The sequence below is a fragment of the Momordica charantia genome (genome assembly GCF_013281855.1).
Source record: "Momordica charantia cultivar OHB3-1 chromosome 8 unlocalized genomic scaffold, Mcharantia_2.0 BLBB01000008.1, whole genome shotgun sequence".
Classification (NCBI taxonomy): domain Eukaryota; kingdom Viridiplantae; phylum Streptophyta; class Magnoliopsida; order Cucurbitales; family Cucurbitaceae; genus Momordica; species Momordica charantia.
In genome coordinates this window covers 29,550,632-29,578,314 of record NW_028275166.1, presented here as the reverse complement: position 1 = coordinate 29,578,314, position 27,683 = coordinate 29,550,632, and the positions used below count along the sequence as shown (strand labels likewise).

At 35.8% G+C, this 27,683-nt stretch overlaps 1 protein-coding gene across 2 annotated transcripts; it reads left to right on the top strand.

Annotated features, from left to right (window-relative positions):
* Positions 1–4,353: 4,353 nt before the first annotated feature.
* LOC111018164 (uncharacterized) lies at positions 4,354–27,270 on the top strand. 2 transcript variants are annotated; one of them, XM_022294131.2, is made up of 9 exons: positions 4,358–5,526; positions 8,884–8,975; positions 9,073–9,773; positions 11,108–11,178; positions 11,773–11,862; positions 12,341–12,529; positions 12,651–12,731; positions 26,255–26,387; positions 26,649–27,270. In XM_022294131.2, the coding sequence occupies exons 1-9, from the start codon at positions 5,164–5,166 to the stop codon at positions 26,807–26,809; spliced, it is 1,881 nt and encodes a 626-aa protein (XP_022149823.1). In that variant the 5' UTR covers positions 4,358–5,163; the 3' UTR covers positions 26,810–27,270. The 2 variants fall into 2 exon arrangements, with proteins under 2 accessions (XP_087984455.1, XP_022149823.1); XM_088128329.1 differs by lacking the exon at positions 8,884–8,975 and having other exon boundaries at positions 4,354–5,526; positions 9,062–9,773.
* Positions 27,271–27,683: the final 413 nt, after the last annotated feature.

The window sequence follows — 27,683 nt, the reverse complement described above, 5'->3', positions numbered from 1 at the left end:
TATGCAATCATATAGCATCATCAAAAGTCATTTTGTGACATTAAAAAAAAAACAAAAAGTGATGATTTTTTTTAGTAAGTATTTATTTATGTTATATCATTTAGTATGATTTATCATGAACTATAATCCAAGTTTATTCGTAAACTTATCAAGTCATATCAATTTTTATACTAAATTTTTAATTTTGTGAAATCCAACCTTATACTTCAATATATGTTGTAATGTTGAACGTATACCGGAATAATTGTTGTAACTTTTACTTTTGTAGTTAAAATTTGTTATAAAAAAACTATTTTTATTTATCTAGTGAACTATCAAATATATGTATAGTTAAAATTGACGAGACTTCAAAGAAGAATGACACTATAGTTCGAATTTTCGTGGAAAGTTGATAGTTTTTTAAGAGATTTGTTCGGTGGTTGATCAGGTGCATTTATTGAGCTTCATTTTATACGAGCGTTAGTTTTGTTGATATTAGTACTTTTAGGGAGACTTTTACTTGCTCTTCGTTAAAATTTGTGGCGAATTTAGTGAAAATTTAACGTTACACACACTTGGTTAAATTCATCGTTGAATTTGATTAATTTTAAAATTTACATTGAATGTTGATAAAAACATTATGAGTTTAGGGAAATTTTTTACTTCCCCACATTTTTGTAAATAAGTATTCACTTTTATCTCTAACTTTAATTCAACAAATTAAAGGTAAATGATCGAACCTTCCACTCAAAACAATGCGTGTTTATCCATTGATCTATGTTGAACCAAATGTTCTCTTTCCTTACGTGACTCTGACAAGATTTGTGTCTTATTTATTTATTTTTTTTAAGGTGATTTGTGTCTTATTTATTAAAGGTTGAATTACAATGGAATTGCATATGTGACATAAGGTTCAATAAAACTATTACCCACCACCTATCTCAACCGACTTATATAACTCTATTATACATATCTGAAGTCATATTATTCATTTATTTAAATTTTAAACAATCAAACAAAGTCAACCTCAAGAATCAAGAATAAAATGGTGGTTAATTTTTAAGTTCACGAACTAAAAAAGATATTAAGAAACTTTACTGAAAAATAATAAAACAAATTTAAAATTGTGGGCACTAAAAAAAATTAAAGATGGAGGACAAAATTATATTTCAACTCGTAGGTACAACATTACAAAAATAACAACTATAAGAACAAATGCAACTACTGCAAAATTAAAATGCATATCAACGAATTGTTATATGATATTGCCGATCATCGGCATGATTCTAATTCAACGATTAACACATCTTGATTGTTATAGAAGTTGGAGGTTGAAACCCTCGTAATAATAGTAAATAACAAGTGCATTTGTCAGAATTGCATCTCATGAACTTTTAAAATTGTTCTTGTCTGCCTATGAAAATATGGATTGGTTGTATAATTAATTTTTTCATATCAAGTTTTTGCCATCGTTGTAGCTAGGACCAATATTTATTGCAGTTTTGGTTGAAACTAACAAATTTTAATTAATTATTACTTTGTTTGATTGTCTACTCGTATAGATGGTGTTTGATCAAAAAATTTACCAACACTGCAAACCCCAGCTCGATAATGAGAATTGCTCGAAGGATGAATTGGATGGGAGACCTACAAAATAGAACACACTCCGATGCGAAAGTTAGTAGCTGCCTGAACTAAACTCAAGAGGAAATATAGTATTCGTGTAATTGAAAATGGAGTGAATGAGTCTATTTATAGGCAACTTCTCCAACAATTTTCCTGACAACACCTTAACGACTCTTTAAGGTTGCCATGAATCATGATGCATTGTCGTAGAACCTGTCGGAATCTGGGATTGAGCCTAAGTGAAGCTAGGCGGTTCATCTAAATAGATGAGAATGGACCTTCATGGAGTTTGGTTGGCTCGGCCACGCAAGACGTCGGCTCGGTCGTATAAAGGAAACCGAGGTAAGGAAACTTCAAACTCATGGACAAAGGCCATGTGTACTTCTAATCACCCAATCAACGTGTACCACATTTAAGGTGGAAATTGCTTCCAACAAACGGATTGATGCACGTAATTGGCCAGTTAACTTTCTTGAATTTTATCTTCCTCGATGGGGGTGAACAAATAAACTTAAAAAAACTGACCAAAACCAACATCAATGGGTCCATTTAATTTTCGAAAATAAAAAGAGATAATGTTTTCAAATGGATGTTTTAGAAATTTATTTACACAAATGTCTAAAATTTTCTAATTTTACAGTTTTAGATTTTTGTAGGTAGAATTTTATTTTAATTCCGATTTTACCCTTATTTATTGTATTTATATTTATTATAACTAGTCTTTTATTGAAATGCAAAAGATTAATATTCCAAATTTGATTTGGTAAACATTAAATTATTGTGGAACCTAAATCAATCATTCTTAGTAAATCCCCTAATTTACTCATTAATATATTATACTAAAGAAAATTTATTACAAAATATTCAATTATTATGATAATCCTCGAATTTTCTCTTTAATATATTCTACTAAATAATAAAATTTATTACAAAATATTTTTTCATTTCATTACAAATTTTGACCAAATTTCAATAATATAATCATTATAACATACACTTTTATGGATATATATATATATATAAACTATATCCGGCTACCTTTTCATTTATATGAAAATATAAACTATATTCGGCTATAAACTTAAGCAACATACACTTAACAATGGTGATATAAACTATATATACTTATATGGAGATATAATCTATATCTGGCTACAAGTATATACGACTATATTCCTCTACAATTAACAAACAAAACAAATAATCTACAAACTTTCTGGTCGGCGACTAGATAATGGTCGGGATAAACGAAAGTCTCAAATGGTTGATGGGCAGCCAATACAAAAAAAAACATTGGGATAAATGGACAGAAACAATGGACGGGTGGACAGAGACGAAGGAGAAGCTAGACGGATTGTTCCGGCGATGAAGAATAACGATGACGGTGGCCGGAGACGAAGGAATATAGACAACGGTCGGAGACGAATGAATGAACGGAAACATAACGATAGAGAAAGAAGAAAAATCGGAGGAATAAGGTTTTCGAATTTTTTCAATAATTGAAGATTTTGGAGATTTGATATTTTTTACTTTTGGAAAGCTAATTAAGCAAAATTTAAAGGATTTAAAATGTAACATCCCAATTAATAATTTTGGATTTTAAAAATTAATTAATATTAAGGTGAAATACAAAAGGATATATTAATAAATTGAATGATGGATACCATATGTTTGTTTCATATTTTGTACAATTTTACGTAATTATACTCTCTAAATACACTCTCAGTTTACTAATCCCAAATCCTCAATCAGTCGAAGTGGCTGATTCTTATAGAGACTGACTGATTATTAAATTAAAAAATAATAATACTTGTGAATCACGTGAGAGAGTGAAGAGGAACCAAAAAGAGAGGAAAAATCACTCCACTCAAACGGGAGGGAGGGAGAGGGAAATAACATGCTAGATAAATGGTGGGGCACGTGCTCCACTTTATATATATATATTTTTAAATTTTTAATCATTTTTACTCGAAACTTGACTATCTACATCAATTTTCATATTTAATTTTCAATTTCACTGAATTGGACGTTATTATAATGAATATTATAATATTTACAGGCTCAATACTCACTAATTTAACAATTAAATTAAAAAAATGTCAATATTTCAAAAAAATTCATTAATTTAAATCAAAATCAAATTTTGAACAAAATTAAGCTTTATCAGTGGATTGAACAACTCTGTAAAAAATTATATTATTAAAAAAAAAACCAAATATATGTAAACTTTTTTTTGGTTAAATTTTCTTAATTTCAAATATGTTTTATAATTTATTAAAACGAACGTGAGAATATTTTTTTAACGACTTCTACAAACAATAATTCAATGAAATTAAGAGTCGGTAAAAATGTATATACATTGTAATATTTTTTAAATTTATTTAATTATCACAAATCATTTTTACTTGTCATTTTTATTTACATGGAAATGAGTTGATGCCTTTCACTTAGTTGATTGTGTGGGTTATTCGAAGATATAAGACGATTAAAAAATGATTTTTGAGAATTGGAAACATCAAATTGAAACTATGCTCAATAATCTAACCCTATTCTAATTTTTAGCTCAAACGTTCCAATTTTGCACAAAATTTCTTTCGAGCATTTTTCAAACTAAGAGAGCTTGAAAGTTGATCGATTTCACAAACCTGTGTGTTTCCGAAGCACAGATTTCTTACTTCTTCGATCTTTCACACTGTTGAAATGAACAATTATTTGAACCAAACCGTTGAAATTTCTGTGTATGGGAAATGGCCAAGAGAGAGAGAGCACCACAGCCTTCAATTTCAATTCAATTTACAGTGTTGTTTGCCTTTGAATTGAAGAAAGAATTGACTGTTCTACAGAGATAGAGAGCAAAAATGTAACTCAGAAAGCTCCTCTATCTCTCCTCACCATTCTTTTCTTCACCTGCTCATCAACTACGACGGCCCTTTTCCACAAACTCCCAAAAGAATTCAGAATCAAATGGGGAGAAAGGGAAGGTGAAATTTAAAAGGTAATCCAATTCCAACACGGATTCTCGAGAATCCCCACGAGGCGGCCACCAACATGTTCTTGTTCTCTCTCTCTCTGTCTTTATTTGTCCCCACAGTTCGTAGATTGTAGCCGACGTTTGAATAAAACAAGGAAGGGATCGTTAGAAAAATCTGGAACGCAGAGACATTTTCTAGGTTTTTTACAACTTCCCCAATAACCCCAGTTCTCTAATTAACCAAATGGTGTACGTGAATCAGAGTTTCTTACCGCCTGCATGATGGGTTTTTAGTTTCCTCCACTGCTGTTACTGTTCCATGGTTATCCGTTCACTCTCTCTCCTTATGAAATCAAAACTACCATTCAAAAGTTAGCAGTGGTCGGACTCGGAAAATTCTGCATCGAACAGTGGCTCAAAGATCCGGAAGTTGAGTTCTGAAACCTTTGGAAGGACAGATCTTCTGCGAATTTCGGATTGTCGGGCATTGGGAATCGGAAACCCCACTTCCCATTTCAGCTTCTCTCTCTCTCTCTCTCTCTCTCTCTTTGTAATTCCGATTTCTGGGTATCTGGGAAGGATTGCGAATGTCATGTCCAAGCAATAGCTTCCGCTTCAATGGCAGCCTCTGTGCTTGCCCACCTGGCCAACTTCTCAATCGTACAGAAAACAGCTGTGTTCTCTTCAGCAGCACTTCGGCCATCACTTCAGGCCGGCTCGAGAACTATGCTGTTAGCTTCCCTGAGACCATAGTCTCCTTTGATTCCATCAAGAAGATAACGCAGTCTCAGGCTGTGTTTCTTCAGGCCACTCTCGTCTTGCTGTTTTCTTGGCTCGCCTTCTGCATATTCCTTAGATTCATGAAGCTTGGGGATGGCAGAAATATCTGGTTCAGGATGAGATGGTGGGTTAGCAGACTGGACGTTTGCTTTGCCACAAGACATTGGCTGGTTAGCTCCTACCTCTGCCTCTTAGAATCTCACACTTATTGCTTTAATTATTGGCTTATTGGCGGTTTTGTTTAGACTTCTTTATTTAATCCTTTTCCACTGTGCATTACGCGAGATGTTCCCTTTCATTGACCGTTTCAATTTTTTAGATAAGTGATGAGAAGTTAAAGTTTCAACGATGCAATACTCGTTCATACCTTTATGGTTTGCGGTTTGCAAAGTCTAAACTGTACGTTTCTTGGGTTTACTGACATTTATGTAAATTATTAAATTCGATGAAGTTAGCTGTTGATCTGGTTTCGGGACTTGTTATCGCCCAACAAGAGCTAATTTTCGGGATAGGAAATTCAAAAGTTCACTGGATAAAGCTTCAGTAATCTATATTTGAACAGCTGAGCTAAAAAGAGACGAAAATTGAACACCATGGATTTGGATGATCAAGACCTGTATTCATGATAGAAGCTAAAACTGTAGAATATTTTGTTGGTAGGGTATCTAATACCTGTGTTGTTCTTGTTTTTTTTTTCTTTCTCTTCTTCTATAAAAACATTTTTCATTTAAGGTTATTTAAAGTACAAAAAGGGAGAAGGAGCTCCTCAAAAACATAGGGAGTTCACGAAAAAAGCAATTCAATTGGTATGAATAAAAAGGGGGAAATTAGAAAGACCTATTGGATAATACCAGTTTGAAGCCACAAAAATAGTTAGATCTAGAAAATCATCAGAAATCTTTAGAAGTATCTCTGGAAAGCCTCTTATTTACTTTTTCCAGAATGGCTATGATAGCATTTTTTTCCAATAAGATTTTGGTTTCTTATTTGAACTGAGAGCACGAAAGATTAGAGTAAACTTTTAAGTGTTTGGGGGCATTGACGTTGAATCTGTTGAACAAATTATTTTACAGCCTTGTAGATAACAAACAATTTAGGAAAAGATGGTTCTGCTTTTCCACATGATTTCTGCACAAAATGTACCAACCTGGAGAAAGCTGGGAACTTAACAACTTTCTCTGTACCTTAACATTTGTGTTAAATTTCCTTAATTCAAAGGTTCTAAAGAAAGTCTTTCACATTCTTTGGAAATTCTCTTTCAAATTCTCAACTTAAAGTTGTAGGCAGGCTGAAAGAATCTGCAGTAAGGTGTTCAAAAAGGGATTTGACAGAAATTTCTCCTCCTTTTTCTTTTCCACTCCTTTTTTGTTTCAAGATTTTAAGTCCATCTGTCATTTTGCAGAGTTTAGAAAGGAACGTCAAACCAGCGAACTCTACATCTCTTCTCTTGTTAGATTATTTTTGAGATGAAGATTCCAAACACTCCTCTCCTCATCAGTCATCTCAGGATTTGGAAATTGGGTTGTTCTTCAGCTGGGTAACACTGTGTTATAGAGTTGGGAAAACTTAGGTCAATAGAAGCCTCTAGAGGTTTCCCAAAATCTGATAAGTCTCCCATTACCAGCATTGAAATGTGCAAGCAAGTCATAAGGTCTCGTTTCTACATATGTAAGTCCACAGGTGACAGGCCCCTAGACCAAATATTTTTTTCCTTCTTTTGATAGGAAACGTTAGATCTATATTGAATAAAGGAAAAAGGAACATCCAATAGGCCGGGGGGATGAGAAAGCCCCTGCCTAACAAAAAGCTAGTGAAGGACAGCTTTCCAATCATTTATTGGCATCATAACATTGTTATTACAAAAAAAGGCCTTGTGAGTTAGACACCATGTTGAGGCCATAATCTGTTTATAGCTACAAAAAGAATCAAAAGAACATACTTTGTTGTTAAAAATCCAACCAAATTTTGATTTACAAATTGACCTGCTTTTCCTTTTACTTTTATCATTCCATGTGAAGATTTTGAAGAAGTTTTCAAGTCGAGAAAGATGACCTCCTTGACCTTTTACTTTTATCATCCCATGAGAAGATTTTGAATAATTTTTCAATTTCGAGAAGATTTAAAAGCAGCTTTCAATGTTTTTTTCTTTAAAAAAAAAAAAAAGATTTTGAAGTTGAGAAGATCTTGAGGCAGTTTTCAAAGTTTCCTACTTTATAAGGCATTTTTAAGAGGTAGGTAGGTGTGTTGGAAAGAACATGTAGTATCAAAGTAAGTTTACCAAATTAGGATTCTTCTTCTTCTTCTTCTTTTATCTTCTCTCTCTCTCTCTCTTTTTAATTTTAAAATAAAATTCGATTCTAAAACTTTTTTTCAAAGAAGGATATTCTTCCCCTTGGTGAGCTTCTAATGAACTTTCTCCATTATTGGGAAATTTTACTGAGTTTGGATTTTCCTCTAAAGGCATACCAAATAGGACATAGATTATCTACTTCTGCAGAAGTAAGGCAAATTGATATCAACTATAATGTATTTAGAGAGATTTATTTTCAGCCCCAACATATTTTTAACAAGTCTCAGGATATCAACCAAAATATCCAGCTTTTGTCCCTTCATAGTCGTTAATAATGAGGGTACCGTCGGTGGATTAGAGGCAGACAATTGACATGGACTTATCTTTACCTATAAACTTATAGTAAAGCCTCGATAATGAGGTCCTCTGTAAATGTTTCGAGAATTTGGATAAGCTCATCCACGATTGGAAACAGAATAAAAGGAGACAAAGGTTCTGCCTGTCTTAATTCTACTTTTATTTTTCCATGGGGTCTTTTTCTTCCATTTAGAAAGTTAGAGAAAGTCGTTGTACTGATGCAATTGAAGATCCACTCATCCAAACTTGACCAGAGCACTTTTTAAGCACCATGTCAAGAAAACCCCAATAAACATTAGGTGGAATATTTGTGCTTTTAGTTTCTCTTTTTAACTGGTGATGTAATTGCTGTTCCCAAAGAAATTTTAAAAAATGGAGGTCATTCTGATAGAAAAAATAGAAGTCATTACGGGATTGTGATTATATTTTATAAAGCTTAGCTGGAAAGAACTTGATATATTATGGAACAGAATTAGAGATGCTAATGCCACTAAGGGTTTCCTTGAGCATCGACTCTATTTCTTTTCCCTTTTATTTGTGATATTAACATCTAGATGGAATCTGTTATCTCAGATTTCTCCTTGGATAGTTTGGTATGCATTTTCATGCATACTTTTTATCAGTTTGGGGTGGATTTTGGATCACCTCTAGTCAATGAAAATTATCATTTCTGACCTTCCTCTCTCAGGCTGTTTTTTGTAGGCCCTCTTTTGTACTTTTTGTACCTCTTTTCATTTTCCTCAATGCAAGTGTTATTCAAAAAAGAAAAGTTTTATGAGGAAAAAAAAACCATTTCTGATTCTGGGAAAATTTCAATACATGAATGTTCTTTTTGTTATTCTTCCTTATTAATTAGCTTGCTATCTTATCTGTGTTAAAGGATGAGCGAAAGGTAGTTACAAAACGTAAAACTGAACTTGGTGGAGCATTCTCAATGGGAAGTTGGATACTTTTTATTGGCTTGTTTGCTGCGTAAGTACTAACATTCTTTTTCTTTCTTCTGTCATATACTAAAAACAATTCTCTCACGTTGGTTTCGTATTGACTTGGTCTTTCAGTGTTCTCTCAGGTTGCTTTACCAAATCATATCAAAGAGGAGCATCGAAGTGCATAATGTGAAAGCAGCAAATGGGCCAGACTTAGCTTCCTTTGTGAATGACATGGAATTTAATATAACTGCAGTTTCTACTATGAACTGTGCAAATGTTCGTGGTCTTGATACTGTAGTGTTTGGAAATCCTGGTTTTCTGGAGCAGAAAGTAATGCCTCTGTCAAATTTTGCAAACTACTCCTGTCAAAACAGGAGTGAAGGGCCAACTATTAGTGTTCGGTGTGAAAGATGTCGTTTCATTCAGGACGATATTTATATATCATGGCAGTTTGTTGATCTTCCAAATAGTCCTGCAAGTGCTGTTGGATTTCAGTTTAGCTTCTCTGCAAAGGATCATGCTAAAAAAGATCGAGAAAGTTTTGTTAGTGGAACATTAAAAAATGGAAGCAATTTTGATGATACACCAGTTACATTCAGAGGGAAGAATGCAAATATAGTGCAATTTAATCTATTTCCAAGAATATACCGGAACCAACAGGATTCCAAGCTCATGCAGCCTTTATTTCATGAGTTTCTCCCAGGTTCATCCTTTCAAAAGACTAGTGAGCTCCAATCATCCCTTCAAAATGTTAATGATGGACTACTCAACATCACCTTGTACATCAATCTTCTCTCTTCCTACATTGTTGAGGTAGAGAGTCAAAGTATTATGGGCCCTGGTAAGTCTTTCGCTTCATTTTCATGTACACGCACTCATTAACACACACTTATTTCACACAAACTGAATTGTTTGGATATTGAGCTAAGGATGGATGTTCATTCAGATTTTGTATATACCTCTTATAGGATGCAATCCTAGTCATAGTTATATAAATATCATGCTATTACCCTAATATTCCTTTCGGGATTAGCATATGTCGTTGTCTTGAATGAAACTTCCTCAATAATTACATGAACAGCCTGATTGCCACCTCTTCATTTATTAAAGTTTTCCATTTAGCTCTTAATGTGTTACCAACATTATCCATATTCCTTACTACGCTACCAATAAACTGTCCAGGATCGCTTAATCTCCACCATCATATTAGCCGTACTATTCCACTGATATATTTGGTTATGTATGTCATTGGACACATTATATATCACTCAAATAATGTTGAAAAGTTACTGTATTCTAGTAACTTGGATGCGCAGCCCAGTACACTAACTCTTGACCTAAGTCGTTCTTGGCAGGGATAATTGTTTCTCACCTAACATTTCCTTTGAGGTTATTTTTGTTTTGAATTGTTAACTATCCAAATGAATTTGATGCTTTCAGATCCAGTTACCCTAATATGGTAAATCTTTAGAAAAAAGTAGTAATTGTTAATATTACTGGTTACAGCTAGCTCTCTTTTCCAGCTAAAATCTCTGGCACTTTTTTTATTGTTTAAAGAGTCAGATGACTTGTCAATTTCCTATATTTTCCCCTTATCTCTCATCTCAGTGATCCCGATTAGTCAAATGGTATGATAAGTGGTTATGAAAGTGGTCCTTGAGAAATCCATTTCTTTTTTTTAACAAGATACTAACTTCTCATTGAAGAAATTAAAAGGAACAAAACTCTCGAGTGAAAGAAAGAAATAACAAAAATTAAAAAGGTATAATAAAAGCTCCCCAATTAGAACAAATCAAGCTAGGGGTGTAACTTTTAAAAATAGAAGATAGGAAACACCATTGAGAAACTTTAAACTTAGCTAAATTGAAACAAATCAAGCTAGGGGTGTCCTTGAGAAATCCATTTCTTGCTGTTTTACTTCTGTCTTAGGTCACGGGTCTCTACATCTTCATCGAACTCTTGAATAAGATTGTTTTTCCTCCTTTCCCTCTGATTATGAAATTTATTTTGTGAATGAATATCTTTAGATTCTCTACTTGATTTATATAAAAGTTAATGGGTAGCTTCTTTGAAGATTGTTTTTGTTATGCATTCAATTGATCTTATTTTGTAACTAATGTTTATAATGGTATTTGGCTAACATTGTGTTGGTCCTACAATTTCTTTGTTATGCAGTTAGCTTTCTTGCAGATCTTGGTGGCCTATATTGCATTAGTGTTGGCATTTTCTTCTACCTTCTGGTGCAGGTATGGCTTTTCCCCAAAAAAAATGATTTTGTTTGATAAGAAACATCAGGATACATTAACAAAAAGGGCCAAAGAAGTGGGGGCCGGGGTAGAGGAATCCCTCGTCCAAAAGAAAACTACACAATGAAAGCTTTCCAATCATTAATAATCATGAGGACGCTATAGTTGCACAAGAATTGCTTGTGGTTTGAGCTATAGTTACAAGAGAAGCTTTCCCAAAAGTTATTACCTTTTGTATTCTCAACTCTTTATGATACAACCATGATGTTCCTCTTCCAGTTTCTCATTTTGGAAGAACTAGCGTACACAGCACTGGTTTATATATATATATTTTAATAAAAATGCAACACTCATTATACGTTGTCATCATGGTGTCAGACATTGTTCCATAAGTGAGCTTGTCATTGATATTGATTTAGTTTGAAATAAAAAGAAAATTATATGAGAAATGACCGATGTTATGGGAGGTGGAGCTTTAGTCCCTTCCAGTTTCTGTGTCTCATTAGGCATATACTATATCACTGGAACCAATTCTCGCTTCTTTCTTTGAGATCGAGTAATTGTTTCACTTCCCTAACTTGGTTTGTTTTGTAGTGCGAGTACAGAATTAAAAGGCTCCGCAACGAAGACAGTGTTTTGCGTAAAATTAGAAATAGAAGAAAAGCACAAGAACATTGGAATAAGGTGTTTCTTCTTCATCTTTTTCTCTCCTCAAGTTATTTGATATACTAGTCAGTGTCTTCCTGTTCTGTTTTACTTTAAGTGAGGGAAATTATTTTAGTACCAAAGGAAAGACTCACCGAGTGCTAGTTTTTTAAGCCCAAAAAAAAAAGAGAGAGAGAGAGAGAGAAAAAAAAAGAAGAAAAAAACCGAATTTATCCCAACTCTGTGTGAGGTGGTATTGTTGGGCGTAGGGTAATCTTGGGGCCTAGGCATGGCTAGCAATAATTAGAAATTAGTGGGTTAAGAGAGATATAGTTTTTTTATGATCCAGAATCGGAGCTTTGCTCTCCTATATTAGGGTACCCACGTTCGTCTCAAGGCCTAGATTCACAAGCCCTTGCCAACGAGGCTGTCTTGGGTGGAGAGTTATAGTTGCTTTTTGAAATTAAAAAATTCTTGAATTATGATGGGTACCAAGCTGACTTGTATTACTTTCTAGTTGAGGAAATATGTAACGTATACATGGGGCTGTAGTACACTGGAGGATTATTATGATCCGTCAACAACAGGTTGCGGCAACTGCATGGTTCAATCAAGTAAGAGTGGATCATCACGCAACCGAAGGTTAAGGAATAGTAGCAGTACTGCTCTCAGTTTTAAGAGAGAAGTAAATGGATCTACGAAGAAGGTAATGTTCTGTTATCTTACATCTGCACGAGCTTATTTATTTTCTGAAATTGTCCCTTCAAGTCTCTCCCTCTCTCTCGCCTCTTGGCTCTTTCAAAATTGATTAGACTTATCATATGCAGAACGCTAATCAAGATATGAAATCTCCGGAGGCAAGAGCTACCGACCAGGAAATGAGAATGATAGCAACCAAACAAGAGCTTGTGAGTTTTCTTGCCAATTAGTATGAAAATTTTAACTATTTTTTTAAAACAAGATACATACAGTGAAAAAGATGTTCAAAGGAGACGGACCCAAAAATGAGTGAAAAAAAAAGAAAAATGCGAAAGGCAAAGCTCAAATGAGGCTCTATAAGAGCATCCCAATTCATACAAATATTGCTCGAAGGAAATAATGGCTAAACAAATTGTGAAGCTTTGAACATGGCTAGCTTTGTCTTCAAATATGCTTTCATTCATTTCAAACCAAATTTAAAAAAAAATGAATTTGACCGCATTAATCTATAAAAGCTTTGCTCCAGAGGGTAATACTGGTCCAATCAGCAACTGAGAGCATTTCTACTTACATTATTGTCAAAAATCCACTGCACTTTGAACATCTTAATAACAGAAACCTAGCAACCAGTACCATAAAAATACGAGAAAAAGAGATGATCTTCTTACCATCTCCAAAACATAATAAACACACTGAAGGCTGTAAAATTGAGGAGAGCTTCCTTTGAAGAACCTTCACCGTATTTAAGCCTGGATGAAGTATAATCCTGGATAGAACATTAACTTTCTTAGGGCTCTTAGTTTTCCAAATAGCCGAGTACTCCTCTTTAACTAAATGGTAGGAAAAGGATAAATGCCTTGTCAAGAACTTAGAATCTTCTTCATTTGATAAAGAGGATACTGCCTAACTTGCCAACAACATGCTTAATTCCTCAATTTCATCCTCTTTCAAATTGCTTCAACTTTCCAGACTTGTGAATATCATCCCAATAATAAAAACTGAACCCTCAGAGGATGATATTTCTTTTCTTCAATTTATATTCGTTGAACTTTTGGCGCTACATGTTAAATCACTATTTTAATCTGAAAATCTCAAGCTGTTATGTGAGTAAATATGATATCTTAGTTAATTCCTTATTATATATTTTGCAATGAAAACAAATTCACTTTATTTCTCATCTTCTAAACATTGCGACAACCCTAGGATATGGAAACAAGTATCAATAGTAACAAAAGGCTAAGACAAAGGAGGAAAAAATCTTACTAGGAAACAAGAAGATACAATATTTACATATGGGAGATTAAGGAAAAAGAAAAATGAACTTGACAACCCTAGGATATGGAAACAAGTATCAATAGTAACAAAAGGCTAAGACAAAGGAGGAAAAAATCTTACTAGGAAACAAGAAGATACAATATTTACATATGGGAGATTAAGGAAAAAGAAAAATGAACTTGGTCCACGATTATGGGAGTGATAAGAAATTGCAAAAAGGAGCTCCAACTATTGGTGATAAAAAAGGATGACCAGAAGTTTAAACTCATAGAAGAGGTTAAAATGTGCCCAACCTCCAACCTCATCCGACTATCAACACTTGAGAAAATGGTGGAGTGCAACGCCTCCCTGAAAACTCCCCTTATTTCGGTGATTTGGAGTTTTAAAGCTCCTAAGAAGGTGAAGATTTTTCTGTGGTCTCTAGCCCACAGAAGTCTCAAGACTCATGATATGATCCAAAAAAGGTGTAGAAATTGGGTGATCTCCCCCTCGGCTTGCAGCCTTTGTACAAGTAGTAATGAGAGCATAGACCACCTTTTCATGCACTGCAGGTTTGCAGCTCAGAGCTGGTTTTTTTTGGCGGATTGTGGTGTCTTTTTGTTTCCCTAAACAGATAGATGATTGGCTTTCTGAAGTTCTTCATGGGTGGATGCTTCCCAAAACGACTAGATTCCTATGGAATTGTGCTTCAAGATCTTTGCTGTGGCACCTATGGCTAGAGAGGAACTCCCGAGTTTTTGAGGATAACTCTTCTACTTTTGAGTTTTTTTTGTAGAAATGTACAGCACACTGCTTCTTGGTGGTGCACCAATTATAGAAATTTTTTTTGTATTACAACCTTTCCTTGTTCATGAGCAATTGGGAAGTGTTTACTTAGATCTTTTGGGTGGGGTTTCCTCGACCCTAGCCCTTAGGTTGTTCCTCCTTTTTTGTCAATTTAAAGTTTCTCATCCCAAATATTTTTTTTAATAATATTATTATTATTTAAAATTAATAATGAAAAAAACATGCTTTCATTGAGAAGAATAAAAAAATACAAAAGAGCAAACAATAAGACATCCCAACAAAAGGAGCCAAACTAAAAGAAGAGGCTCCAATATAACAAAATCAAACTAATGGGTAATTAAAAAAATCTTTGGACACTGAGGCCTAAAGAGAAACATGAAACCAAACAAGAGCCCAAACCTCCTCCCAAGGTCCCTTGAACCCTGTAATGATCTTGTTATTTCTCTTGTTCTATAGCCACCACAAAACAGCACAAAAACGTGCACACCACAAAAAATGCCCCAAAACGGAGGGTGAAGGAGAGCCTTCGCCAACATCAAACTACACTCTCTCGAGCAAACAAAGTAAGCCCCAAAAGCCTGAAACAAACAATCCCAAACAGAGAGATACAGACTGGCAAGTCACAAGATCCAATGTCTCTCTATTGAACAAATGACGGCAGAAACCAAAAACTAACGAAGAAGTGTTGCCTAGAGAAAGCAAAATTGAAGATTGGTCGACTTCTCATGGATGAAAGATGATACAAAAGAGGACACATGAAGCAAAAGGGTCTTTCCTCAAGTGTATTCCCATCCCCCACAAAACAATACAAAAACTGAGAAAAGAAGGAAATATCGGAAGAGACAACTATCTACAGATTCCTAGAAGTGCCTTTAGAACCCCAGCCTATTGCCCATTAAAAAGGATGAGAACCATACTTACTCACTATAACCCTATGCTACAATGAATTTGACTCCTGCAAGAAATGCCATAACTACTTGGCCAACATGACTTCATTGCTAGTTTTGCATTGCCTATGCCTAAACCCCCTTGATCCAAAGGCTTAGACCCCAACCCCTAATTGACTAGATGAGACTCTTTCTCTTCATCAACCGCTTCCCAAAGAAAGTCCCAAGTAATTTTCGCGAAGCTCTTGTTTATTTATTTTTCTTGATAATCGGGATCGAAACTTTGCTCCCATATGTTTGGGGCCCGTTCCTGCCCCAAAGCTTGGATCCAGGAGTTTCTCGAAGCTCTTATTGATAGATCTAGAGATCCTAAACAAAGATAGAAAGTAGGTTGGGATTCCACTTAAAACATATTGAATAAGGAATCGAATAAGGAATAGTCTTTGTTGAGAGAAGAAACACTTTTTCCACAAAGAAGGGCACTTCTACACTTTTTTTTGCAAGAAGAGCCCAGAATGACAAAGATCTATTACTGGGCCCAAGGGGAAGGGCCAGCTAAGACGAAGGGAGGGACCATACCTCATTGCCCACCTGGCCAATTTAGAATGATCGAAGTTAATGCCTAAGACAAAACATTTACTTCTATTGATCTTCAAACTTGAAATCAACCTAAGAGGCGGTTGAGATTAACAAAAAAAGCTCTTCCTTGTGGGAGCAAAAAAAAGATTGTGTTATCGGAAAACTTAAGGCAAGACAAACGCAATCTATCCCTCCCCACTCGAAAACCCTCTAGTCAACCCACCTCGAGACCACTTTGCTCAGGACGTCCACAATCAACAGAAAACAGGGAAGGAGAGAGAGGATCTCCTTGACGCAGCCCTCTTGAAGCAAGGATTCTGCATTTCAGCTTCCCATTAACAAGAATGGAGAATTTAACCATTAATTTGGAGAATTTAGGGTGCGTTTGGTTGGTAATCAGAAAACAGAAATCTGAAAACCAGAGTTGTATTCTTTGTTTTCAATGTTTTCAGATATATGTTTGGTAGTAGATTTGGTAATTGAATCTCAGTTTAAAAAATTGTTCAATGTGTGTTTAATAATATATTTGTAAACTAGAAGTAGTTGCAAACTAAATTTTAGTTTAATCTAAACTTATATCAATTAATTTATTAACATTTTTTTTAATGAATTTTGTATTAATTATTATTTTACAAGGTTATATAATTTAGAATACATTATATTTTACATGTTTTTTTTGAACAGGAAACGAACTTTTCATTGATAAATGAAAAGGAACATAAAATGTTCAAGGATACAAACTCCAAAGGAGTGAGAAAGATAAAACATAAAGTTGAAAGAAAATAAATAAAATTACAAAGGAGAGCTAAAAGCATCCCAATTAGAATCAATCATGCTAGGTGAGTAATTGACAAAAAGATTGGAAAGAGCACACCATTGAGAAGCTTTGAATTTGGCAATGTGAAAACATTCCAACGGATGCCTTTTTAACCCTTCGAAGGTCCTTTGATTGCGCTCGAACCATAATTCATAAATAAGGGCTTTAAGACCGTTGACCCAAAGTAATGTAGCTTTAGGATTCATGTGTAGGCCAAACAGCAACTGAAAAACCAAGTTCGAGACTGACTTGTCCATAACCCAAGGTAGATTGAAGATACCAAAAAAGGCAGACCAACAGGTTGCTGCAAATGGGCAGAAAAAGAAAGTGTGCAGCTGATTTTCACTTGAGTTTACACAAAAAACACAAGCAGATGGCTGGAGAAACATATATGGTATCTTTTTCTGCATAATTTCAGCTGTATTGACCTTGCCAAACATAAGAATCCATGTAAGGACATTAACCTTCTTGGGGCTACCAGAATTCCAAAGCTTTGAGCAAAAATCTCGTGGTAATGCAGCAAAGGGAGCCTTAGAGTTACATAAGGAGCTGACAGAAAAAGTCCCATTTTTATTCAGATTCCAAGAAAGTCTGTCTTCATCATCATTTAACAAAACCAAATTCAGATTGTCCAATAATTCAATATATTCAGCAAATTCTCCATCTTTTAGCGACCTTCTAACTTCAATCCTCCAAGAGGAGGTGGTTGAATCCCAAGCTTCATGAACCGAAAGGTAGGGGTTCGAGGAAACCCGAAACATAAGTGGAAACTTGTCCTTTAAAAAAGACTCGCCCAACCACAAGTGATGCCAAAACAAAGTACGTTTGCCATTTTTTACTGATAATGAAGAGAATTTCTGTACCTTTTTCCACTGATTTTGAATGTTGTTCCAAGGGCTACGACACCCCAAATTATTCTTTTCCAGAGTGTTCCAATGAAAACAATCTGTTTCATAAATGCTGGCCACAACCCGGCGCCATAGCGCAAAAGTTTCCAAACTAAACCTCCAACCCCATTTCGCAAGAAGAGCATGGTTCTTATTCAATAACATACCAATGCCCAAGCCACCATTTGCACTAGGGCGAGAAGCTAAATCCCATCGAGCCAAATGATTTAAAGACCCATTTGAACCATCTCCCCAAAAAAATTTTCTGATATACTTTTCAAATTGCTTGCTGATATGTCCAGGCTTTTGAAAAAGCGATAAGTAATACAAAGGGATGCTACCCAACACCGCTTGGCACAATGTCAGTCTACCTCCTCTAGATAATTGATATCGCTTCCATCTATCGAGTTTCTTTAGGATCTTGTCCTTAATAGGGAACCAAAAGGCTTCAAGCTTTGGATTTCCACCTAAAGGAAGCCCCAAGTACATAATGGGCAGATGTTCAATTTTACAATTCCACTTTGCAGCAAACAACGCTACTTTTTGGGTATCAATATTAATTCCACATAATGATGATTTATCCCAATTTATTTTTAGGCCAGACAACCATTCAAATGACTTAATAGTATCGAAAAGAATCTCCAACATATCATCATCATCCTTACAAAACAACAAAGTATCATCTGCAAACTGTAGATGAGAAACATGAACATGATTTCTGCCGACAGTAAAACCTTCAAAAATACCCTTTTCATGTAGGCGATCCAACAAACTACTAAGCACATCACTGATTAAGAGAAAAAGGAAAGGAGAGAGAGGGTCTCCTTGCCTTAAACCTCTAGAAGCTGAGATTCTTCCTCTCGGTTGGCCATTGATGAATACTGAAAATTTTGTCCCTCTGATGCAACCATTAATCCAGCTAATCCATTTCTCTCCAAACCCTTTCTTTTGCAGGACAGCACCAAGAAAATCCCAATCCACTCTATCAAAGGCTTTTTCTAAGTCAAGTTTTAACATCCAACCACTCTTCTTCTTGACTTTATAGAAATTTACAAGTTCATTTGCAATTAACACCGGATCAAGGATCTGTCTTCCTTCAATAAAAGCACTCTGGTTCATAGAAATTGTGCTAGGGATCACCTTCTTGAGGCGCTCGGTGAGAACTTTGGCTATAATTTTATAAGTGGAGGTTGAAAGACTTATTGGTCTAAAGTCCTTTACCTTTTCCATTGAATCTTTCTTAGGAATAAGGCAAATGAAATTATCTTTAACACAAGCATTCAATTGGCCATTTCGAAAGAACTCAGCAAAAAGTCGCATAAAATTTCCTTTCCAATGCTGCCAAAATTTGATGAAGAATTCAATGGTAAATCCGTCTGGCCCTGGCGCCTTATTTCTTCCCAAATTTTTTAGAGCAGACCAAACCTCAGCTTCCTCAAAATTCCTTTGTAACCAGCTACTGTCTTGACAAGAGATAGGCCTCCAAGAGATGTCTCTTGGAGTAAAACGTGAAATTCCTTCACTACAGTACAAGGCGTCGAAAAAGCTGGAGATTTCCTTCTCAATTTCTCTTTGGTTAACAAGAGATACACCATTTCCATCCTTAATCTCAGAAATCCGGGCCTTCCTTTTGCTGGCAGCTAAGAATCTATGAAAAAAATTACTATTTTCATCCCCTGCCTTCAGCCAATGTACCTTACTTTTTTGTATCAAGTTTTGCTCCTCCCTTACATACAAATTAAGTAAGTCTGTCTTCAAAGAACCTCTTCGTTCGATTTCATCCAAGGAGAGACCAAAATTCTCATCCTTAATATCCAATAAGGATATTTCAGCTACTATTTTATCCTCCGCTTCCTTTCGCTGCTTTTCATTCTGAGCATGCCAAATTTTAAGTGAAGATTTTACGTTACGAAGCTTTGAAGATATTACAAACCCTGCCCAGCCGTAAGATACATCTTCTGAGAGCTTGGATTCAATTATTCGAACACAATTCTTATCTTCTAGCCAGGAATTAAAGAACCTGAAGGGAGAGGGGCCCCAATGAAAATCCCCAGCATCAAGAACAATAGGAAAATGGTCAGACGTTATTCGTTCCACTCTATTTACACTAGAGTTGCTGAAGAGAGTGTCCCAATCTTGCGAAACAAAGAACCTGTCCAGTAATGAATGAGTACTATTGTTGCCCATTTTCGACCAAGTGTACTTGCCATTAGAAAGTGGAATTTCCATCAATTCTAATTCTTCAATTATACTATTAAATCTCTTCATTCCTTTTGTTATTCTACCTCATGAAGACCTGTCTGATACCCACCTTGTGATGTTAAAATCTCCCCCCATACACCAGTATTTGTCTCTAAAGCCGGATATATTTCGCAATTCTGACCACAGATGCTTCCGACTTTTGTAATCAGTTGGACCATAGATGTTAGTTATAACAATTTCCTTTAAATTAAAGAATGAGATGGAGATTGACACTGAATGGCTGCCGTCTAATACTTCCCGAATCTGAATTTTAGTCTCATCACAGAGGGTAAGAATCCCCCCCGATCGACCTTCTGAACCTTCTGCTTCAATGCTGGCCCACGCTACATCTTTAGAGCTCCATAACGATTTAATTGTCTCTTTGTCAATCTGTTGTAACTTTGTCTCCTGAAGCATTACAACATCTGGATTGAGTTTCAATATCATCTTCTTAACTTTCAGCCTTTTTTTATAATCACGAAGGCCTCGGACATTCCAGGAAAGTATCTTCATCAATCTTTCCTAACAGGTGAGAGAGCAATTCCAACCGAGTCAAAGAAGGAAGGAATCTGAATTTCACCCTCAATATTCGGAGGGTCCCCACAAAAAACTGACTTGTCTTGTGTAGCTGGAGAAAATAGGGGAGGGTCGAAAAGATTAGTCAACTCACCATTCAAGGAAAATTCAGCAAGATCCGTTGCATATTCTGCGTGAATATCCAAAAAAGGTGGAGAATCCTGACTACTGATGCTAATGTTTAGACCTTCCTCATCATCCGAGAATAAAGATTCAGTCATATTTAATTCAGATGGCTGCTTTTTGGTTGAATAAATGCAGCCGAATTTTAGGTATGGAAAATTACTAATTTTCTCTTTCTTGTCCAGATCCTGCTCACTTCCCATATTAAAAGAATTCCGCAAACTCCGTTGTATAATACAAGGGTTTGGATCATCTTTAGGATTTGAATTAGTTGGCGGTAGTTCAGAAAGTTCCTCTTCTTCATTGGTCCCCTTATTTAACATCGAGATAGTCTCCTGATTTGAATAAATAAGACCGAGATCCTTGGTCAATCTAGATTTTGATTTTTTCCTTGAATAGGAAAAGGGCAATGGTGGGATACGATTATGTGATGATTTGTCATAGAGCGCTATCGGCGGGATTACTGAATTTAAAATAAGAGTTTCCTTGGCTCTTTTCTCTAAATCTCCATCTGTTTTGTTTTTAAAAGAGGAATTCAAATCTGCCGAAATCGTAATTTCATTGGCCAACATATCAGTCTTTTCTCTTTCTTCATTAAAGTTCATTACTCTCTCTTCAATAAAGGCTGCATCCTCGAGGATATCATTCGTCGTAATTGAAGGTCTTTCCAAATTCTCAATATTTTCCAACTGACTGTCAGGATTCTCTATAGGCTGTTTCGAATTCTCTACCTCCTGATTTGGAAAATCCAGCACTGCATCCATAATAATATTATCAATCTCCATAAATATCGCCGAATTTTCGCCTGCACAAATCAAATCCCTTACCTCGGAATTGCAAATAGTCGCCGCCAATCCAACTTCTGTTTCCATAATTGGGTTTGCTTCTACCTCTTGAGACCCTTCATCTCCCACTTCAAAACTTGGAGAATTTGTCTGTTCATCTTCCAAAATTCTTCGAAATCGTTCAACGTCCAAAGGGTTTGTTAATGATTCATAATCTAGGCTTGCATCAGCCGAAGGCATTGGTGTTGGAAGGCGACTACCGAAAATCCTAATATCAAAGGATCCATATTTCTCATCAGCAATAGTCACGGTGGCCGGGATAAAACCACAAGAATTAGGTTTAACTTTGATAAAAGCATCTGAGGCGTTCAACATATTAAGAGTCTTTGAAGAAATTTCCAACAACCCACCACATTTTCTTCCAATGGCTTCAAAGGTTGAACTGGTCCAGTAGTACAAAGGTAGTTCCTTAATGGTTAACCAGCCCCCGTAACCTTGAGTGTAATCGCTTCTGTTATGCAAATAAGGGCTCCACTTTTCTAATTTTAAATGAAAATTCCCTATCCTCCTCCATTTCCCGGAAATCTCACAAGGCTTGAGAAATCTATCACCTGTGAACTTCAAAAGACCCTTATCAACCATGATGGGATTTATCACACAGTCAAGTGTGTATTTCTCTTTTAAAGCTCTGGTGATCGCCTTCCAGTCATCATGTGAACAGGCCTTAGAGACAACCATTAGGCGATTCCAATCCAATTCTAATACCTCAGCTTCTTTTTGAACCCAATAGCCTTGGGTATGGACTGTCTTAAGCTTCCTAGGTTCTACTGCAATGCTTCGAAAGCTGTCAAGGGACTTGTCAGATGCAAATTCTCCTCTTCCGGCTACCACCTCGGCATAGGACCTTTCGGTTCTTGAATGCTTCTTCTGTACTACCAAGTCCTTTTCATTAGTATTCGTTGGAACTATCGTATTCCCATCTAAAACAGCGTTCTTGTCAAGGATAGAGCAACCGGCCTTCACTAACGTTTTAGCTAACCGAGAAAGTCTTCAGCATCTTCCAGAAAACTTTCCAGCCATCATTCTTCGAACCAGCAGGGACGATAAGATTCTTTCGACCACCTGTGGAGGGCTATAACACCCACTCCAAGAACCAATTCCCATTAGTTCTAAACTTCTGAATACGACATTGTCCATAATCATCACGAAGCTGGAAAAATAACGAAGCAAAGATCGGTTGCTGAGTAACTTCCTTCATATGCTTTTCGAACCATAAGAATTGCGTCGAATGCAATGTCATCAAGGCATTTCTTTTCACATCTTCTATTATAAAAATGTCATTTTCAATCCAAATGCAAAAAAATGAATCATCAATACGACAACTGCTAATTTCCATTCTGAATAAACTGTGTGAATCTCAGAACCACTTGCTGTTGACTACTTAAGGGGGAATACAAGGAAAGCAGAAGGCTATGGCCTGAAAAACTCACCGGAAAGGGGCACCAGAGAGGGGGAAGCTAGGTAGTGGAGGGGGGAGGGTGAGAGAGGAGGGAGCATTTTCGGCTTTTGGTTTTAATCAACCAATACAGACTTCAGTGACAAGCTGTGAAAGAAGAATCCTGTCCAAAAGTTCTCAACATCCGGCAACCAATTTCCCTACATTATATTTTACATGTTTTAATTTTAACAAACATAAAATGAGTTTATAATATGAAGTAATATATCATCTTCAAAATTTCAAATTCTGAATCTGAAAACACTGAAAACATAAAAAAGTCGTTTTCAGAATTTCTATTATTTGGATCACAGAATCCGAAAACAGTTTTAAAAAATGAATATCCAAAATCCTGTCAAATGCGTATTCGTTGAATTCATTTGATTCAGTGAATCTGAAAACAAATAATCTGAGTTTCCAACCAAATATACCCTTAACCATCAATCTTTCTTCCAAAGCACTTTATTTAGAAAGTCTCAATAAGCCTTACAAAATCAATCTTAAGATTCACCCCTTCCTGCTTACGAGATCCATAGTCCTTAATTGCCTCAATTGGCTTCGAGAGCTTGGTCTAGGATTTGCTTCCTGCAACAAAGGCATCCTGGAAATCAGAAATCGGCTTGGGGAGAACTTTCCTGGGCCCATCAGCCAAAATCTTAACCAACATCTTATACACACTCGTAACCAAGTTGATCGGTCTAAAATCCTTAACCCTCATTTCCTTCTCTTTCTTAGGGATAAGAGAAATGAGGTATCATGCAGCGAGCTATCCAAGATTTTCCTCTCATGTAACTCACTAAGGACCTTCCAGAGGCCCCTGCAATCCCAATTATCTTCGAAAAAAGGTCACAGAGAAACCATTTGGACCTAGAGTTTTATTCCTATCAAACTCGAACACCATCTTGACACCTTCCTTATTTTCCAATTCCTTTCTAGAGCTCACAGAAATAGGACCCAATCAAGCCCATCTAGAAAAGGTTCAGGGAGACCTCCAGGGCATAAAGAGATGAAAAAAGGAAATAACCTCGTCCTCTATCTCCTTGTCCCCATTAAAAGTCTCACTTGCAGTATTTTCTAAAGAGGTAATGGTATTCCTCCTCTTCTCACTCACCACTCGAAAAAAAAAAAAGGCTGTATTACAATCCGTCTCTTTAGCCCATCTAACCTTCTTCTGCTTCTTTCCAGCAAAATATTATGCAAAATGGGCCCCCAAGGGGCAGCCCAGTTGGTTAGGGCTTAGAGTCTCTTGGTCATACTGGCTTAGAGGTCTCAAGTTCGAACTTTCTGGTGAGCTTAATACTAAAAACCCTTGATGTCTCTCGGGTCTGGGCCTTGGGGTGGGCATGGGTGTCCCTGGGTACAGGGGAGCAAAGCTCTAACTCCCAATTACATATATGTATATATATATATATATAAATATATATATATATTACGCAAAATGGTGGATAGACCTGCTTGCCATGGTAATTCGTCTTTTATCTGTAAAGGGAGGATTTCAAATAACTGCCAACGCTGGTGGACAACTTGAACATGGAATATGCCAGTAAGCAAACAGCGAGTCCATGGATTATTTGAACCCGAGTATTTGGGAAAAATCAGACTATTTGATGGAAGAATGGGAAATCCTTTTGAACAACCCACCCCTTGGCAACACAAAGGGCAAAGCCGTAAAAGGTTATTTAACCACTATCAACATGTATAACACCTTGCCCTAAGCATCAGGTCTAGTTGCTAACAAAGTTGAAAACCATTTTTGCAATCGGTAATCCAGGTCTTTGAATAAGCATAGTCTAAAAGTTCATAAGCTCAAAACAATTTCTGGCCTTCAACTGAAAAGAACTTGAGAACCAACAGGTAGCAGCATTATGTAATTGGAAGTTCAGACAATGGCTTTCTAAGTATCCCCCGGTCTTCCTCGTGGTGGCAACCTGAAGTCCTCGAGCTTCTGGAACCTCTTATTAGTAAGCTGAAAATGGAACTACAAAGATTGAACCTCTTATTGATAAATTGCAAGTGGAACTCCAAAGATGGATAAAGGTCCCTCTTCTAGGAGGTTAGTTGATTCCTCTTTCAAAAGGAGGCAAGTTCATAAAACAGTGTATATTCATGAGATACCATGCCATCAATCCTCATTCGTCCTATATCTACTAATCTTATGCCAATTTTTGATCGCCAGCCACCTCCATTTATTGATTATTTTTTGTCATCACCATCTTCTGTCACTAAAATGAGCGAAGGGGCTTGTAACTCAACACTCCCTCTCAAGCTTGATGTATGTTTTTTTAATTTTAGCCAAGTTTGGACTTCAGTCCTTAATGTTTGGATTGGGTAGAGTTTCCATCATTTAAAGACTTAAAAGTAAGTAGAAAAGGGAGGTGATCTCTTTGTTGATTTTCTCGGAGTCTTTATCAATCTTGACATGTTTTGTGCAGTCATGATGTACAAAATTCTTGACAGTTGATGGTAGCTTGGTTGTCATGCATCATCTTCATAAGACTTCTTATAGAAACGCTTTGTTCCATTGGAACTCTTTCGAACCACATCCCTTCTTGAGTTATTGATTTAAAGTCATCTTTGACATTGCTTCAAAAGACAATAGATTGTTTCTTGATTCGCAAATCTTAAGGTGCAGCTAAGAATGGAGCAATTAAAACCTGTCCCTGTTTAACATTGCAGCAAGTGGATGGAAGAAAATCTCTTTGGAGAGCTAGTTCTCTTTCCTAATTTGTAGATAATTTTGGCTTGAGATGAATACGGGGGCTCTAGTGAATGTTATTGAGTGGGAGGTGGTTTATGGTTTAGACCATGTCAACAAACCTCTTTAGATTTCTTACTACAAATTGATACCATTATTATTCGTTTTACTGAGTAATTTGAGTCTACTTGCTAGTTTGCGCGTGGCTTTTATCTTTTTTTCTTTTGCCCCCTCATAATTCTTTAAGAAATTCTTGTTTCTTATTTATAAAATTAGCTACTCTGCCAGACATATGGTTACTGACATTCATATGGTAAATTTCTAGATACAGAACAAAATTTATGATCTATGAATTATGAGGTCATTTTGAAAAATTTAGATTGGTCGATCAAATAAATAGATATCTCAAGTAGCTTCAGAATAAATTCATGAATATTGAGAATATACTTAGTTCCCACCCTGATTTGCATATCCTACATGCCACTTAATATAACCACAATCCATGTTGCTGGGGTAAAACTTGCTAAATGTATTGAAGATACAAATCGAATCACTTATAGTTCTGATGTACATGTTTTTCTTCCAGCCTCTGAAACATCATGTACTTGGTTCTACCTACGAAGGGAAGCAAAGCTTGACCGTCTCATACGAGGGAGATTCTTCACAACTTGGAGACTTTTCTCATCTTGAAGATTTTATTCCCCCACCGCCCTCAATAGGTAACTACCATTTTTTTCAAGAATGATAACTGACGTTCCTGCTCTTCCCCTCCATATCTTTCATTTTTTTGTCAAGAGACATAATGTTATTACTGTTTTGACAAGAGGAGAGGAAGGGTTGGAATTTTAATTAGTCTTGAAAAATGTTATTCATTGCAATACTTGAATGATGAAAAAGTACTCATTCATCCTTTGGATTTGTGACATTGTTTCTGCTTTGAATGACCATGCTCAGAGTCATTTTTAAATTTTCTGATGCAGAGTTTAGCGATAGTTCTGATATCGACATGTTTGATATCTTGAAGAACATGAAAAGTTTGTACGAGTATAATGTAATTCTTAGAGAAAAGCTATTGTCCACTCAATCTGAGGTTCGTGCTATAGCAACCAACTCCACGCCAAAAACCGAGCATAAAACATAGAGTGTCTGTATATTGAAGCAAACAGTTTACTTCTGATACTGCACTTCAGTAACCTCCATCAAGGTTCTCGCAAGGATGTGGGGATTTTTCTTTCAACATCTCCTCGTGAACTTTGCAACCAGGTCTTCTGAAAGTCGAATCATAAACAATGTCTCGTGAGATTGGTCCACTTGTGCCAAGGAACGGCGAGAAATGGCTCCGAAACAACAATCGTATTTTCTTGTGATAGTTTTTCTTCATCCATCTCGCCGTTTTCCTGTTAGGTTTGCTAGTAGATGATTCCTAATATGTACAATTACCACAATCACTTTATGCTGTAGCATCTTTGTTTACGTTGTTCGTTCTTTGCTGGCGCTCGGATGGCAGAGCGAGATCATGCCTATGTACTTAACTCTGTTGTAATGATATTAACATTTGTTTGTACAATGAGTAGAACATGTGCTACTGCTGGTGAAAGGAAACGTATCTTTGTGTCTGGTGTTGTAATCTGCTTAAGATTACACCTTGCATTATTAGTGTATGAACTAAAGGACTTCAATTGCTTACTGCTAGAATTTCACTACAATAACTAACATGGGTCGTTTAAATTTTAGGGTTTTTTTTTTTCCCATTAAAAGAGATTATGCAAAAAGAATGAAATGTTTTCACATCCAATTGATGTGTGAAAAACATCACTACTTGATTCCTCAAAATATTAGGGTCTCATTTGATTTCGTTTTTAGTTTTTAGTTTTTTAAAATTATGCTTATTTACTTACGATTTCTTTAGTATATTTTAACTTTTTAAAGAAAAAATTTGAACCATTGCCAAATTTAAAAAATAAAAGCAAGTTTTTAAAGTTTTTAAAATTATTTTTGTAGTTTTTAAATTTTAG